The sequence below is a fragment of the Setaria viridis genome, chromosome 7 (assembly GCF_005286985.2).
Source record: "Setaria viridis chromosome 7, Setaria_viridis_v4.0, whole genome shotgun sequence".
NCBI classification, from domain to species: domain Eukaryota; kingdom Viridiplantae; phylum Streptophyta; class Magnoliopsida; order Poales; family Poaceae; genus Setaria; species Setaria viridis.
In genome coordinates this window covers 24,665,156-24,683,422 of record NC_048269.2, presented here as the reverse complement: position 1 = coordinate 24,683,422, position 18,267 = coordinate 24,665,156, and the positions used below count along the sequence as shown (strand labels likewise).

Genomic DNA, 18,267 nt, shown 5'->3' with positions numbered 1-18,267 from the left:
TCGAAAATGGATACCTTTTTTTCTTCCAAAATGGAGGCTTATCGCCTTAACTCCAGTGGAACAAACGTTTTTGGAGTTACTGCGCATTTCAGGCATGCATGTCTGCAAGGCACAATGGCCATCATGCCTCCTCGCAGCAGAAAATGACGAAAAACAAAAACTAAATTTGGAAGAAAGGCCAAAAAAGCCACTCCAGCAATATCCTAGACTAACATGGCCAGCCAAGGATAATCAATTGGGAATGCTATATATCAAGTTGGCAGGTTATTAAGAGCTAGCATATCCTTAGAGGGGGTGGAGGCTGGAGATAGATTTTTTTTTTTAGAAAGCATTGATGGCAGATATGCAAATATTCCCAGTCCGAGGCTCCTCCTCCTCCCCTGCAAAAACCTGAGCACACACCTCCATTCGGTGTAACAGAGCGCTCTAAGCATAGGCTTTGGTTTGCCATTGCTCTCTCAGCTTAGAGGATTTTGAGGGGCGAGTAGAGACATGGAGGGTGCTAGTGCTATCGTTCAAGAGGAAGCTAATGCTGTTTTTGATGGGGCGGTCGGGAGCCATTCCAATCTGAGGTGTTTTCTTGACAGTGTGACGCCAGTTGTTAAGGCATATAGGGTTCATAAGGCACCCTATCTTCCACTGGTAAGCATTTCTTGAACGAACTTTTATAAATTTTTGGTTGCACAATTCCCCTCCTCCTTATGTTGTGAACTCATGCTTTTGTCGAATTTCTTACTCCCATTCTCCCTACTATCTTTGATCTGGATATATTGCCTCTTTTATTTGGTCTCGCATATGATTTACAAGGATATGTGGATAAAACTAGATATGTGAGCTTATGGATTGCAAGTGTCCATGTTTCCCACTTTAAGATCATGCTCTACTCATGCTCCATGTTGCTTTTATATATACTTATGGGTTTGTTGATGTTCCCTCTGATCAGTATGTAAAGTTTAGATTCAAAATGTTTTAGGCGCGAAACATAGTCGTAGATAGTATCCGTTACGCCTTTATGAGGATGTCGTGTCGTGGAGGTATTGTTTGAGCATTCATTGCTCAATCATTTGAATTAGAGGTTACGATGAGGTTTTTACCCCGAGGTTAATCCACGACAATTCCTTTTTGCATTTAATGCTTTTGATTTTTTTTCATCTAGAATTAACCTTTTTTCCATACCATTAGTAACACTTGGTTAGATTGTACAATAGATAGATCCAAATAGGACCCACTTGACACATCATTATCCCTTTCATTCTTAAGTTACATGTTCACGTTATCATGCATCATATCCCTTGATACAAGGTATGTGCTAATTGATTCACAAGATATGCATTTATTCAATATGAACCCAAGTGACAGCAAGTAATCATCATTGCATCAGGATCTCTTCTAGATTTGACTATACATGCATTGCATTCCTTTTCTTGCTGACATAATTAATAGGAACCTTCCAAAAGAGATCATCCAAAATGGATTCACCCAAAACAAAAATCTATACTGGTCATGGACAAAGTAACAAATCACTCCATTGCATGGAACAACTAATTAGCTTACTTGTGTTCACATGGTCTCATCTATATTGATGCACTCGAGCTATGAGAATCCCATGATTATTTTTTTATGGAGACAATGTATTCAAAACCAGATGGGTCGGGGTATATTTATGCATGTTTTATTACTTGTATGCACTATTTTGTATCTAAAGGAAAGATAGCTAAACAATTTACTCTCTTATCGATGAATGCAGTCAAACGACTATTGTGGAAAGATTGCAGATAATGGAGTCAAGTGTTTCTACCTTGGAGATCTTTGGAATTTGTTCTATCAGTGGAGCGCATGTGGTGTTGGTACTTCAGTGTGCATCGCTCCGGGTGAGACATTAGAGCAATTCTTTGTGCCATATCTTTCAGCCATTGAACTGTACACCTACAAGACAGATGTTCCTACTTCACAAAGGTAAGAACATAGTATGTGTATATAGATGTGTTTTTGTATATGATTGAAATTAAATTAAAGGAAAGAAAATAGTACCAATGTTGGTTACAATAATCATTTCTAAAAGTTCTAGTTGGCATACTGACTGCAGCATGCTATATGATAAAAGGTTCATTGAGTACAGCCAACACAGTACGATAGATTGGACTCATGGATGTCAAACACCATCACCCGTCTCCAAGGTTGAAGTTGAAAGCAAGGAGGAGTTATTCTTCAAGTATTTCGAATCTGACTCCCCTTATGAAAGGGTACCTTTCGTAGACAAGGTATGTAGTCCCAATAGCTTCAAATCTAACTTTCTCTCTACTACTCGCTTTTTTTTTTCAATTTTCTCCTTAACATATATGCACCTCACCTAAGTTACCTTGTTCGGTGCCTGTTCATAAGTTGAGTCAGGTTCTAAATACTCGAAGGATAAATCCCTTGCACATTATGTAGTTCCAACATTGTATAGCGTCAGATCTAGCTGCCTCTCTGTCATCCACATGTTTGAAACTTTTGCACCCCCTGCATATATCATCAAATGGAAAGAAATAAATTCATTAGCATGCTTAATTTGATGAATCAATGTACAAATGCTAAACTAAGATGTTTCTATTTATTACCGCAAGATCTATTTTCAAAAACCAGAATAGGTCTAAATATCTCGCTAATGGATTAGGCTTTGGGATCAGATCTCCCATAAGGATGTTGATTTGTGCTTATATAAGGTCCAATAATGTTGTTGCTAGCTTGGATTTTGGGAAGTATATGGATAGAAAAGGGTGGTGGGGAAGCAAGAGATTGGATCAAGGTCGGGCATCACCAACAAAGATGTTGGTAGATTGGATCTTGGGGAGTGCAAAGAAAAAAAGGTAGGGTGATTGCGTAAACGGGAGAGTGAATCAAGGTGGCGCATCTTTAGCAGTGATGTTAGTATCTTTGGATCTATACTAAAGTAGAGTCAATAGAGAGTTGTGGGGGAAATTGGGACTTAAATCAAGGTTGAGCATCATTGATCACGATGTTACTAACCTGCATCCAAGTGAGTGCAGAGGAAACAAAGGATGGTGGCGTAAATAAGAGTTTGAATCAAGGTGGACGTCATCAAAAGATATGTTGATAGCTTGTATTTGATGATGCAAAGAGAAATTAATAAGTGAGGGGAGACAAGAGGTTGAGCCTAGGTGTGCATCTATGCGATTATGTGAATTTGATAAGGATAATGGTTATTGATACAGAAGACTCACCGGAGCAAGTGAAGAAGGCGATAGTCATCGTGGGATGCGGCGGCAAGGGGGAGAGGGGCGGGGGGATGTTGACACCATCATACCAACGATGGCCATCAATCGATCTTGTTTGTGCCGAGGCGAGTTTGGGAACACAACATGTAGGTGGGGTGGAGGCGGCGATAGAGTGGGTATAGGGTTGGTGGTAGGGATGGTGGGAGAGGAGACTATTTATAGAGAATGATCAAAGGAAGAGTCCGTCGGATCTTAATCCTACGGGCACTAAATACACCTATTTTTTAAGAGAAAAAGTCACATATTTGTTATCTTTTTTTTTTAAATCCTAAAAATAAAGGACCTCTAAATTAATAATTAGTGAGTTAGATTTAAGTATAAATTTGTCTATGGTCCACTACAATTATATGATCTTCCTTATTTTCTTTCTTTTTTATGTTTAGGTGTATGAGTTGTACCATAACTGTCCTGGTCTAATATCTCTAAGCAGTGCAGAGCTCTCACCGTCAAGTTGGTTGTCAGTTTTTTGGTAACTTTTTATAATCACTTACTTTTATCTTGAAATGCAAATATACCAGTACATATATGTTCACGTAAGGTAAACAATGATAATGATTTTACTTCCTCCTCTTATCCTATAGGTATCCATCAGGTCATGTCCCTGCAAAAAATCGGAAAGATTTGAATACTTGTTTTTTGACTTACCATAGCCTCTCAACATCTGAAGGTATGCAACAATGAATAGGTGGTAGTAAGGAAGTTTTATTTCATTTCATTTCATTTCTATGTATTTTTTAGGTGTGTTTGTGTGTCTATTAGTCAATCACACATATTTTTCTTCTTTATTACCAATGTACAAACTAAGGCATAAAAGTTCCTCTAATAATTGTTTTTTGTTTCCCTTATTTTTGTTCCCAAAAAGCAACGCATATCATATATTTATCTATACATTTTCATTTTTTTCACTAATATCTCATACAACAGTAAAAATACTTGTTTTGAAATGCCTATGTGGAATTGAAAGTATTAATTAATCCTTTCTATTTTAGCAGCATAATAAATTATAATAATTTCTTTTGATTAAACATAACATGGTGATTATTCTTGTAGCTGTGTCTTTAGACAATGTGAATGCCTCTGATCATGTGGCACTTGCTCCATTCGGCCTCGCAACATACAAGCTAGACACCAAAGTGTGGGCTAGTCCAAACTCCGATGACGAAGAGTATATTTCTTCTCTATTTGATGCAGCACGGTCATGGCTCAAGAAGCACAACATTCACCACAACGACTTCAATCACTTCTCTTATAGATGCTCCTTCACATGAATAACATGAACATGACCATTCAACAATTAAGTTCTTAGTCATTGATGACTCAAGTGTGCCGCGTGCTGTTTTTAGCGCATCTTTGCATGCAATGAAAGGTTGTAGTAGTAGCTAATTGTCTTCATTTTCTTTTTTTATTTATTTTGTTTACTTGTGAAGTTGTAGCTTTATGTAACTCTTTCAACCATGATGTTATAGAATTGTATTCATGTGTCCAGATAGCACACATCACAACATTTTACTTTTTGCTTAGTATATGATGTGCACCAGCAAGTTATGTTCAGTTTAGTGTGGTTAATCATTCCTTTTCTTGATGGAACACTACTAAAGACCATCCAGATTTATAGGCAACAAACAACTAAAACAAGAATATAATCTAAAGATATTACCTAAAAAGTTGCTAAAATGATTCTCCACTAGATTAGCAGTCATTCATTTCCAATTAGTGATGACTTGAATAACTTATGAGATTGCTCAGCATCTCTATTATTATCTTCATGATGTGATGCATCCTATGGTATACAATATGCAATAATTGTTTCTATGTATAGTCGACATATTTTTTTTATCGAACATGAAACATTTAATTGTTAGAAATTTAGATAGATAGTAGATAGATAGATGATAGATAGATAGATAGATAGAGAGATAGATAGGTAGGTAGGTAGATAGATAAAAATATAATTGTTGGGAATTTAGATAGATACAGTACACTAAATTTGTATTATTTTTATGATACAACTAATAAACACCCTAAAGATATGGCGAACAATCAACTAAAAAATATATTAAAAAATCATCTAAAATATATACTATAACGATTTTATTTGAGAATTACATAGAAATCCGTTGAAGTTAGATTTTTTTGAATTGATTTTATTTATGGTCAAGTAATAACATTGTTCTAAAATCTGGTAAGAGATCAACTTAAAACATCTAAATCGATTCCCTAAAATCATGTGAAACTGCTCTTTTGACTGGTAGGAGTTATCATTCCTCCTCTTGATGGAAGTCAATAGAAAACCCCCAAATGTATCACCAGCAATGAATTGAAGCAAAAGGTTAAACACATCCACTTAAAATGTACTAAAAATGGCGCCTAACATGCACAAAATTTGTAATCGATGTTCCTCAAGTGTCTATCGTACGCTATCGTGTCCTCATGGTTCTCAAATTAAGACTTCATTACAAACTAAATTAGGCAGGAATAGTTCGCTACAAGCTCACTATCGAGGTGCCATAGCTCATGCACATATTTAACATTATATTGTGGTAAACACCAAATGTATAGGAAAAGTGACTAAGCTAGGGTCATTGTTCAGCGAGTTGATGATATTGACGCAGGTAGGCAAGCGGCAAGCAGGTTGAGCAGGAATGGTGCACGATGGCTACATGAAAGAAGGTACTAACGCCGCACGCCCGTGCAAGGCAGTAGCGCCGCTAGTCATTGTTCATGTAGGTGGATTTTCCATGATATATAATAACTTCACAATTCAGTATAAAATATTTAATGTTTCTTGGAACTATACATGGCTATGTCTGTATGCCATCTTATGTTGTGTTATGACTTAATTCATGCATAAGTACTTGTGGAAAACCTAATGCCAGATATGGGACATATGCATAAATTTTGACGATTTACACTACAAGACGTGAATCACATCACCCCTCCTTTGATTAGTTCCTGGTTCTGCTTCACGGAGTCATCGTCCCAAATCGAGGAATGGGATCGATACGGTTCGTTTGCCGGGGTCGATGCCAGGGACGTCAGGTCCCTATGGCCATCGGAACATCAAGAGGTTAAAGCAGTGGAGAGCAGACAACACAGAGCAGTCAGAGCTTGCATCCATGCTGGTCTTCAGTGGACTCGTCGACAGGCAGCTCCGCGTCCGGCGTCCGGCGTCCGGCTGACTGGGTAGCGCCTGATGGCAGCCTGCAACGTGCTAACGCTGTAACGCATAACTGGCGAGTCCCTGATGATCTTCCGCCGTGAGCTACGGCGGACGCGAGGAAAAAAGCTAGGCAGCGACGGCGCAGTGCCGATGACTACTCGTCCGGTCCTCCGACTCGTCACGTACTGAATAATTTCCCACTGTTCTTTCCCTCACACAGCAAAATTATCCTAGTAAGTATATTCACGTATATACAGGTGTATGACAGTATGAGCAACACCTGCACCGTAATGTTCCTGCTCAAGCATTTTTTTTAGCAGCGTAGAACGAACGCGCTCACCATCAATCTGGTGACTGGTGTTGGGGGTTTTAATATTGCCTTCTGATAACTTCAAAAATAACTTCCCTAGCTTTTAGTACTCTGATGAGCCTCTGAAGCAGCTCGGTCCTAGTAGATAGATACACAAGCAAGTCACGTACAACAAATATACAAACGCTGGAAACAAATCATTAATCCTCAGCCGCGGCCACGAGCATCCGAGGACCTGCAGCAGCTGCCGGCGCCTCAGACGGCGGCTGCTCAACCATGACGAACTCGTACAGCGCACCAGCCAGCCCGGCGCCGATCAGCGGCCCGACACAGTAGACCCTATGGTGGCGCCAGCTCCATCCGACGAGCGCCGGCCCGAACGCCCGCGCCGGGTTCATCGCCGCGCCGTCGAACGGGCCGCCGGCGAGGATGTTCGCCCCCAGGACGAAGCCGACGCGGCTCCGGTGGTCCACCGCGGTAGCGTACACGGCGTACACGAGGCCGAACGTCATGACGGCCTCGAGCAGGAGCGCGTGCCGCTCGTGGACGCCCTGGCCGAGCCCGAAGCCCACGGGGCGCTGCAGGACAAGGCATGCGAAAATGGAGTGAGACGTGGCGGGCATGTCGCGTACGCGTGTTAATTTGCAAACGTAGCGTACGCCAAAGGCAAAATACATAGTACGCGCGCAGGCGCAACCATTTCTGACTTTGTTTGTTGCTAGTAGCATGAAAGAAACAAAAGGTGTGACCTGGATATTGACGTGCAGTTCTGGTGTGGTGTGGCACTATGGCAGTTCTAGTAAGATACCCACCGCTTTATGTTTGTTACGTTGTTTAAAGGTTATATCTTTTTTTTAATTTTCTAAGAGTAGGCAACACTAAAGGCTATCAGCAGGGAAGGGGAAAAACAACAAAGGCTCTGTTCTGCAACCTGAATGCATGATGCTTCTGAACTTAGTCTTACAACGTTGGCACGGTACAACAAACAAACCTGGAGCTGTCCCACAGTTCTGAGCTTTCCAGTGAGGTTGGTTTTCAGAGCTATTAATAGGAAGTTTAATCAAAGTGTAAAAGAATCTGACACGGTGAAACGTATTACCGTGCCTCCGGAGACGAGCATGAGAAGGAACGCGGCGGCCACGGCGCCGAGCAGCTTCGCGGCCCAGTAGTAGACGACGGCGCGCCCGAAAGAGATGCGGCGGCCCACGAGCACGCCGAACGTGACGGCCGGGTTGACGTGCCCGCCCGACGCGTTGCTCGCCACCGCCACCGCGGCGGCCAGCGCCAGCGCGTGCGCGATTGCCACCGCGACCAGAGGCCGCCCGGCGTCCCCGTGTCCTTGTACAGCTTCCCTGCAAAATCCGGCAACGCAAAAAATCTTCAAGCCTCGCGCTTGAGATCAACACCAACTGCAAGCTGAAGCCTCGTGCACGTGACAGGAATTTGAAATTTGGCATAATAAAAAGAGCAAGAATTTTAAATAGGCAGGGTGCATTCATGTAAAGCTTGCTTGTATGTATGTGTGTTCTTGAGCTTGGCGTACAGAGGCCGTAGACGGAGCCCTCGGCGGCGAACACGAAAATGCCCGTGGCGACGAACTCCGCCACCGCCGCGCGGGGGGCGGCCGGCAGGAGGGGTCCCGTGCCGGCGGCGTCGGCACGGTACTGCCTTTTTCCGCAGGTTCTTATGGCTCTGGTTTCTGCAGCTTCGATCTGCCTTCCGTGGCGCCGGAAGCGTTCGCTGGGGAGCTCTTTGCAGGGCGAGGCCGCAGCTCCGGACATGACAGGTGGTCACGGGCAAAAGGACACGTGTGGTAGGGATGGCGTTTGGGGATCGACGGCCCTGAGAAGCCTCAAGATCAGCGACAATGACTAGCAAGCCAAGTTTTGTATACTGGAGTAAAGCAAGAGACCGTCCGGCCTCGGGGCCCAACATGCACTTATGCTATTTTTAATGGAAATTTCATTCTCATATTAAATAGAGTGTCATGTAATATTTTATATGATGTGGCAAAGAGTTAATGAAAAAAGAGATGAAATAAGTTTTATGGTGATGAATCATGTGTACACTATTTCCAACACAGTTTGTGTCTTGCATGTAGCTTAGGAAACAACAATAAATGAAATAATGCATTGTATGAAACTATTTCAACTACAAATTGAATGTTCTCTTGCTTATATGGCATTTTGGAAATATAAATATGAAATGAGAATGGCCCGGGCTCCATGAATGCCTATCAAAAGAGAATTGATGGAGTACATATCAGAGGTAATAGCATGGTGAACGAAGAATCATTCTATCATCATTATTACACATGACAGCACTATGGCCAAACATATTTTGGAATGCCACGCACTCAAATGCTAAATTTGCCATCCTTCGTCAGTACTCCCTACATCCCAAATTAGAAGTCATCCTAAGAATCTTGAAGAGTCAAAATATCTCAAGTTTGATCAAATTTATATAATAATATAATAACATTTATGATGTCAACTAAGTATCATTAGATTCTTCATCAATTATATTTTCATAGTATACCCATTTGATGTAATAAATCTTTATAATTTTCTCTATAATTTTGGTCAAACTTGAGATGCTTTTACTCTCCAAGATTCTCGGAATGTGGAGGGAGTAGATAATTTATAACCGCAGATATATGTTTACTTGTTTAGTGACACGATAGAACAAAAAAAACAAAATGGAGTAAATTTCAATAACATTCCCGCTTTCTATAAACTCATTGCTACAATTCAACTTTCTTGTTTCCTCAAAGTCATGGGCAGGTCTGAGACACAGCCAGACGTTACTGGCCTAATCGCAAGGCAATTTACAAAACTTCCAGCCAAGTACCCTGTCCTCTGCTCAACTCCTACTTCAACGGCTGAAAACAATCTAGACGAAAAAGGCCGGAGAAACTCACATCACGCTAAAGTTGCAATACTATCAACGAAGGTGTTCAGCATTATTCCATCACCATCATTCAAGCTGATGACGAGGGACCCTGTCCAATGTCTAGATCATCGACCATCTTTTGTATAGATTCGATATCACCGGTTGCAGAGAGGGTGTGAATTCGAATACTGTCTGCATCCTCACTACACACAAGAAATTACAAAACAATAATTACCAAAAGGCTATGGAGGTAAAAGGAAAGCAAGAATTCCCCATATAGTAAATTTAGCCATACTCTGTAACTCCAAAGATTTCTTTGACAACAAGTGAGCTGTCCCGTGAACAGAACTCCGGAAGCTGGATAGAGATTCAAAAACAATTTCCATTAAGATCTGAGCCATCATGATAACTTGTGCACAGGCTAATCAGTAACAAACCATGATAAGAATAAACTTGAAACTTGCACCAGATGAAAGATAAATCAATTTGAATGAAAGCAATAATATGGGGATGACTATCTTATGGAAAGCAACATTTCAAACTGAATGGAAAGACAAATGTTCCTACAAAGCACAGACTAGTAATCAATTATCTGCATCTTCAGAGATTAGACACAATAACACAGCAGAGACAGCAGTGAGCAGAGGTAAATAAGAAGAGGCACATGCATTTATGGGGTTTTCTGCATGAGGAATGAAATGGTGAATGGACCGTACGATCCTAGTTGGACCTAAACAACTGATTTGTTCTGAGAAATGGAATGGACTGCTTTAAAATCATATTGCACATTTACATCATAAAAACAGGGAATGATGCCATCCCATCATTACCATGAATGGTCCCCATGACGATCTAAACCCGTCTAGAATAAGCTGGTTTGTCAAACCGAACATTCATTATAGACTTCCACAGCAAGTAGTGAGCCATGAAACCTTTCTATTTTTTCATTACAGCTCAAATCAAGATTTGTCTTAAAACAGATATGGAATTATAAAATCAGTAAAAAAAAATGGAGGATCGACAAGTTACCTCCGATAAGTAAAGGATTTTTCCAAACAAAGCTTGTACAGCAAGCTTCCGCTTAAAACCTTGTTCTGTAAACCCAGATAAGTCCATAACTACTGGCCCTGCAAGATTGTAAATACAAAAGCATATTGAGTAAGAATGACATAACAAAACCAGTCCTGGAGTAAGAATGACATAACAAAAGCATATTGAGTAAGAATGGATATTAGTAGCTTCGCAAAGAAAGTTAAGCATAAAGGCGCACAAACTTCAGCAGAAGGAAAGTAGGAAAAGGAATTATATCTTGATTCGCAAAGGTAAATCTGCCAGAGCATGTGACTGGAAATATTTTGAGCTCTTTCGAAAAACTAGAATAAGCAGCAACAGATACCTTTTTCTCGAACAATTCGTCTTGAGATCTCATTCAAAATTTCAGCAACTTCTGCATCTTCAAGCATTGATGCCTTCCTAAGATGTATAAGATCCACGACCACATCAGGATTGAAGGGTTTTTCATTCAGTGTGTACCGGATGTACTTTCTTACTACATCGTCCATGTCAAATCCTGTCTGCATACACATAGAAGCAGCATATTTAGCCCTTGTTTACTTCCCTCCAAACTCCCAACTTTGACACTATGCAAAAAGAAGATTCCCCATCACATCAAACTTGCGGTACATGCATGGAGTACTAAATGTAGACGAAATCAAAAACTAATTGCACAGTTTTGTTGTACTTTGCGAGACGAATCTTTTGAGCCTAATTAGTCAATATTTGGACAATAATTCACAAATACAAACGAAACGCTACAGTGTCGCATTTATGGCAAAATGCCAATTTTGCAACTCCCAACTTGGGAAGTAAACAATTTCATGAGCTTGCTGTTTTCTATGGAAAGAAATATTTTTTTGAAAGATAAAGAAATATTTTCCAGTAGCAATGTACTCAGTAAATTAGTCATCAAATTGCAATAGATATAGACTCGTCTGTGTAGAGAACTAACAGTTTGCTAAGAACATTATTATTCTACCATACAGCAAAATTTCCAATCTAGGTTTCAGCACCAGTTAACATAGCATCAATTCACTAACTCCAGTGTCAGAATAAGATAGCTAACGAAGTAAAGTCTTCTCGAATAGAATAAGCAAAAAAGAAAATAAGCAAAGTATGTTCTACCTGCCATCATTCCCATATCACTCCACTAATTTAGTTTCTCAAGAATTATATAGATGGTTGGTTACGGCACACACCTTCTGCATGAGATCTTGGAGAGAAGGATAATCTACTGCCTCCCTGCCCTTCTGGAACAGCTCATCTAGTGACTTCAACAAGAATATATTCTTACCCACCTGTAGAGAAACACTGGTTTACTATTAGGCCCCGTTTGGATCCTTGGAATTGAATTCCATTCTAATAATCATAATTTAGACACAAATTAACTAAGCTAATATAATTGTATGTGGAAAATATTTGTATATTATTGTTGGCCATATGGGAGAGATACTTATGTGCTGCACTTCTGCTATAGGGAAGCGAGTCGAAGAGCGTGCTATAAGTTGCACATTAGAAACATAGCATGAGGATCTATAGAATCAATTTCCATCTCCCACCCCTATGAATTTAAGATAGGGTTATATCTGAACTTTGGAAAGTTGTGGAATGTCACATTCCAAGATAATTAGCCTACTCCATTAAGTAGATTCCAATTCCTTCAAAATGAAGGGATCCAAACGGGGCCTTAAGTGAAACCAAAAATAAAAAATTAACAGGAGTTACAGTATTCTGAAGACATGCAAAGATAAAAAATGACAAATTGTAGGCTGACATCAAGATTGCAACCAGCTCACAAAACATTAACCTTGCAATCAACAATGAAAGCAAGCTCAAATTTGTTTTAGCACCTCCAATCTAAGTATTTACAACAGTATCTAGTTGATTTAGAGGAACAAACTTATAACAGTTCTATAACTGAAATTGCAAACTCATTATACTTTGAATTTAAGAACGCTGTAAAATGATTTTTAGTGTGATTCCAAGATGCTATACAGCGATGCAGTCAGCACAGATAGATAATTTTGCAAAATAGAATTAGCTGCTGAAAGAAGGGGCGAAATTTATCATTTCCCATCGCCTTGACAGAGCAAACCTCTCTATAGAGCACAATTTGTGGGGCTAGATTGATCCCTACAAACCTATGTTCCAAAATGTACCTAGTTCACAGGGCTAGTGCAGCGGCGAAGGTGAAGGAAAATTTACACCGACTTTAAGTACCCAGCACGAGATCAAATTTCGTTCATGGAACCACGGAAAATTTTATAACGCGAACATTTACCCTTCGCTTCTTCTTAGAGCGCGGGGAGGTGAACCTGCGCACGGTGCGGACGACCGCGAGCACGAACGAGACGCCGACGTAGGCGAGCGGCACGGCGAGGAGCCACGGCACGGGGCTTGAGCCGACGCGGGGCCCCGGGATGGCCTGCGTGACGGTGCCCGTGAACTCCACGAGGTCCAGCGCCTTGTCCTGGATCCACGGCATCTCCTCCTCGACCTCCTCGACCTCCTCCTCGGCATCCCGCTTTGGTACCGCGCTGGGGTTCACGGGCTGCCGCGAGGCGGCGGCGGGGGGCCGGCTGCCGGCGCGCTTGGCGCGGACGACGAGGAGCGGCGCCGGCCGCCGGGGCGCCGTGCGGGCGGGAACGGGTAGGGAGAGCGGGCAGCGACGGATGCGAGCGCCGCCGCCGGCAATCGGGGTGGCGAGCGGATGGAAGGAGGTGGTCGCCATGGAGGTGGTGGTGGCTAACTGGCGGGCGATTAGGGCTTATCGTGGTGGAAGAGTTGTTGCGACTCCGGAGTTCGGAAAGGTTTGGAGGAAGACGACGAGTAAGGAATATGGGCCGGTCGGCCCAGTAAGGAACAGCCTTTTGGGGGGCGTTCACGGGGCCAAATCATATCAAATCTTGGCCTGTTTGGACGCGAGTTCATAAACTTTAGGACATGTCACATCGGATGTTTAGATACTGATTACAAGTATTAAATATAATCTAATTACAAAACTAATTACATAGATAGAGTCTAATTTGCGAGACGAATCTATTAAGTCTAATTAGTCCATGATTTGACAATGTGGTGCTACAGTAACCATTTGCTAATGATGGATTAATTAGGCTTAATAGATTCGTCTCGCGAATTAGTATAGGGGTTCTGCAGTTAGTTTTATAATTAGCTCATGTTTAGTCCTCCTAATTAGCGTCCGAACATCCGATGTGACCCCTCCTAAAATTTAGTACCTTGTATCCAAACACCCCCTTAGTTTTTGAGAACACTTTCTCTGCTACAGTACCATAGCTTCATACGAGCCGTTGGATACCGCATCTGACGGCCCCTACCGATGCTACTGTACGACAGTTCCTACAACAGTTCCCGTCCAGTTCAGTCCATCCGATCCCCACCGAACCGTATCCGTGCGGTCCACGTACCGGGCTCCTCCAGAGGGATATTTAATTAATTGCCACCGTTAGAAACGGCGCACCTTTGAAAACCACTCTTACAATTTCATCTACATTTTACCACCGGAGAGAAGATTTTATTACACATTCACCATTTTTGCATCCATGTAGCGCCATGTCACGCATACACGCTGGACGGGGTACGCGAAAAGACCCGACTGCCCCTGACCTTATCCTTTAGACCGCTTGTCCCCATCCCGACCGAGCCAGACCATCCATTCCCCACCTGCTCAAACCATAGCTGGACCCTGACGGCACCGGCGACGCCAGCGTCGGCTTCAACAGTGACGGTGACGGATTGAAAGTAATTGCTCCACGCTTGCTCCAAGAATGGTATTCTCCTAGATGTAGCTTCTGGATTCCCTTGAGCTCCCCTGATTTGCTTTATTTCATCGTTGTAGGGAGGTATTTTAGTAGATGTGAGGTTCCTGCATTGATTGAACATGGAGCCTAGCGAATGCCCTCCATGGTAAGCGCGCTTGAAGTCACTATACCGCATATGCATGTCTCTAGGGTTGGGCATTTCTAACTTTCAAATTATTTCATTGTTTATGATTTATGTCATGATTGATCCTAGCAATGCTTTTAGAATAGTGGTTAAATGTGAAAATTTTAAATCAATTCAGGAGTACTTTGGTGCTTTAGATATGGCTGAGCAATGGCATGATCTGTGAATTGATAGATGTAATGGGTACAATCTTGATTCATTTGTTACTGAAATGGTGAGTAAGATCATTTGGGGTCCTAGTTAGATACTTGTTGTGTGGGCTGTTGATAGTGACAGTGGTTCTCAATGGAAGATTAGAAAGAATGAGTATTTTGAGAAGATGATTAGGTCAAGGTTTCATGACAGGTTGGCTAATGTGTTAGTGCAAGTAGTTCATAAGGGCTATCAGCAGGAGGAACAAGATTGTGAAACTAGAGGTGGATCTATGGCCAGTTCAGGTATCAACAGCCAAGCACAACCAGTACCTAATGTTCCTGAAGGTTTAGGTGAGACATTTAGTTCTAATGTAGAGGCAGATCAGACAGGTCATAAAAATTTGGCACCTGAGATTATGGATTGGGACTCTCTGGTTATCCTCCCTGAACCTGATCAAGATGGTGAAGCAACTGTACTGGCTGATGAAGATAGAGTGTTTGAGGCTATGAGTTTCAAAGATGCAGATGAGAGAGCAGAACAGGCAGCAAGAACAGAAATTCCCATTCCAGAAGAAATGGAAGAGGACACGAGAGATGCAGGTTGTACTGTGGATGACAGTGATCCTATTGAACCTGTTATGGATTGGGATAGGGATAATCCAGAAATATTTGTTGGCACAATGTATCCTTCTATGGTTGAATTCAGACTAGCAATTAAGCAGTGTGCCATTGTGAATGAATTTGAGCTAGACACTGAGAAGTCTAACAAGTCCAGGTTCAGGGGTTTTTGCAAGGTTACCGCATGCCCCTGGATTATTAGGGCTAAGACATAATTGGATGGTTGTGTCAGGGTACACCTATGTTATATTTATGCAATTTATTACAGTTAGGCAATTATATCTTAGCTTCATGTTAGACTAACTATTGTAATGTTTGTTTGCATTACTGCAGGTTCAAATAAACAAGTATCTTCATCAGTGTGCTTCAACAAGTAGAGTGTTGGGAAGAATGGCAAACCAGGCTTGGGGTGCTAAGAGAGCCATCCCTTTACTGAAGAGGAAGCGTGGGCTGGATGCTAAAGAACTAAAGGGGGAACTGGAGGACAAGTATAAGATTCAGATTCAGTATCAAACTGTATGGTATGGTAGACAGAGGGCAACAGATAAACTTTTTGGGAAATGGGATGACAGTTTTGACTGGTTGTACAGGTTCAAGGCTGAGGTTGAAATGAGAAGTCCTGGCAGTGTTGTTGAGATAGATTATGTAAAAATTGGTGAGAATAAGCATTTCAGCAGATTTTTTTGTGCTTTCAAGGGTAGCATAGATGGTTTCTTAGGTGGCTACAAACCTTACATTAGCATTGACTCCACCACACTAAATGAAATGTGGAATGGGCACATGCCTGCAGCCTTAGCTCTTGATGGTCATAATTGGATATTTCCATTATTATTTGGTTTGTTTGATTTAGAAACCAAAGAGAATTGGATTTGGTTCGTGGAGCAACTAAGGAAAGCTATTGGTGTTCTTCTAAGGTTAGCAGTATGCACATATGCCTGCAAAGGATTAGAAGTTGCAGTCAAAATTGTATTTCCATGAGCAGAACAGAGGGAATGCTTCAGGCATATTATGGAGAACATGAAGAAGAAGTTCACAGGAGAAGTTTATGCATCAAACATGTGGCCTGCAGCTAGAGCATACTCACCAGAAAAACATAAGTATTTCCTAGACAATATTCTTGCAACTAGCCCTAATGTAGAGAAATGGCTTCAAGACCATCACAACCTTCTATGGGCTAGATCAAAGTTCTCACCAGATATAAAGTGTGACTACATCAACAACAACTTGGCTGAGTCATGGAATGCATGGATAAAGGAGTTCAAGGACCTACCACTGCATTATATGGTTGATGCTATCAGGGAGAAGGGTGTGGTCTTGTTTGAAAAAAGGATAAGGATATCTAGAGCTTTGCATGGAGTCATACTGCCAGCTGTGATTCATCGGCTAAATGCAGTCAAAAGGGGTTAGGACACCTTAAAGTCACTAAGGGCAAACTTGAACAAGCTGAGGTAACAGAGATTTACAAGGATGAGGAGGTTAGAAAACATGTGGTCTATCTCGATGAGAATAATTGCACGTGTAGACAGTGGCAAGTCATAGAAAAGCCTTGCCCACATGCTTTGGCTGTCATCACTACAGAGAGGCAACCAATGTGGGACAAATATGTGGACATGGCTTATTCAGTGCAAAGGTTCAGACAGGCATATGACATGGGATGGCCTAACATAACAGATAGGAGTCAGTGGCCACAAGTTGACGAGGGCTTCAAGCTATATCCACCAGATGCTAAGAAAAGAGGTCCGGGAAGGAAGATAAAGAACAGGATACCTTCTTACTTGGAGAGGTCAGGAAAAGCTACAAGGCAAACAAAATGTGATGGTTGTGGTCAACTTGGTCACACGAAGGTGAGTTGGAGGTGTGAACTGACAAGGATCAAGAAAAGGAAGAGATCCAAGAAGATAAAGACTAAGGTTGAGAGAAAGAAATCAAAGACAACTGAGACAGTGCAGGCTATAACACCAAGGACAAGAGCAGCAGTAGGAAGGGAAGTAGCAGCAAGGGAAGCGGTAGTAAGGGAAGCAGCAGCAAATGAGGAAGCAGCAACAAGCCAAGCATCAGGTATGGAAGCAGCAAGCCAAGAAGCAGCAAGTGAAGTAACAAGTCCAGCAGGTACAACTGAAGCAAGTGAAGCAACAAAATCAGCACCTGAAGCTCCACCCAAGAGGTATGATCCCCATTTTACAGTGTTTCTTATGTGAACAAATAAGTAACATCACTCTGAATTTGTATAGGAGGCTTGATTTTGAAGGACCATTGGAATTGGTGCCCATAACTGATTTGGAGCCTTTAGAGACAATGACAACACCTTTAGAGACAATTCCAGCAAACAAGATGACTCCAAAGAAGAAGCTGGCATCTAAGTCTTGAAACCTTCTGTAGCAAAGAAAATTAGTCCAAGAAAGAGAGGGACAACTAAGAAGTGATGTGTGTCAGTTAGAACTATGTGTTGTGGTTGAACTATGTCTGTCCAGTTTAAACTATGTGTGTCAGTTTGAACTATGTGTGTTAACTATGTCTGTCAGTTTGAACTATGTTGTGGTTGAACTATGTCTGTCAAGTTGAACTATGTTGTGGTTGAACTATGTCTATCAAGTTGAACTATGTCGCTATTGAAAAAAATTATGTCAGTTTGAACTCATTCAGTCATCACACAAATATGCATTGTTCATTCATCAAATACTATCATTAATTCATCAAATTTGTTCCTTGGCCAATGTACTACAACACATATCTTCTACTTCAACACATGGCCAAGGAACATGCCAACAATGGCTACAAATAGCATACACAATACAAACACAAACTTCATTAATTTGTCAAACTTTGCTTCTAGATCTTGCTTCTGCACTTTGCCAC

The 18,267-nt window shown here is 41.5% G+C and overlaps 2 protein-coding genes and 2 pseudogenes across 2 annotated transcripts; 2 read left to right on the top strand and 2 right to left on the bottom strand.

Moving 5' to 3' along the window:
- The first annotated feature begins 492 nt into the window (after positions 1-492).
- Positions 493-4,600, top strand: LOC117862380 (uncharacterized). The gene is made up of 6 exons (XM_072295327.1): positions 493-642; positions 1,748-1,956; positions 2,087-2,261; positions 3,662-3,747; positions 3,860-3,945; positions 4,290-4,600. The coding sequence occupies exons 1-6, from the start codon at positions 493-495 to the stop codon at positions 4,544-4,546; spliced, it is 963 nt and encodes a 320-aa protein (XP_072151428.1). The 3' UTR covers positions 4,547-4,600.
- A 1,939-nt stretch (positions 4,601-6,539) lies between these two features.
- LOC117865906 (probable aquaporin TIP3-2) lies at positions 6,540-8,584 on the bottom strand (annotated as a pseudogene).
- Positions 8,585-9,452: 868 nt separating this feature from the next.
- LOC117865905 (uncharacterized) lies at positions 9,453-13,500 on the bottom strand. The gene is made up of 6 exons (XM_034750166.2): positions 12,978-13,500; positions 11,896-11,994; positions 11,037-11,214; positions 10,670-10,767; positions 9,936-9,997; positions 9,453-9,843 (listed from the first exon to the last, which is right to left on the bottom strand). Exons 1-6 carry the CDS (start codon positions 13,425-13,427, stop codon positions 9,729-9,731), a joined length of 1,002 nt encoding a protein of 333 aa, XP_034606057.1. The 5' UTR covers positions 13,428-13,500; the 3' UTR covers positions 9,453-9,728.
- LOC140223488 (uncharacterized) lies at positions 13,426-17,622 on the top strand (annotated as a pseudogene).
- The last annotated feature ends 645 nt before the right edge of the window (positions 17,623-18,267 follow it).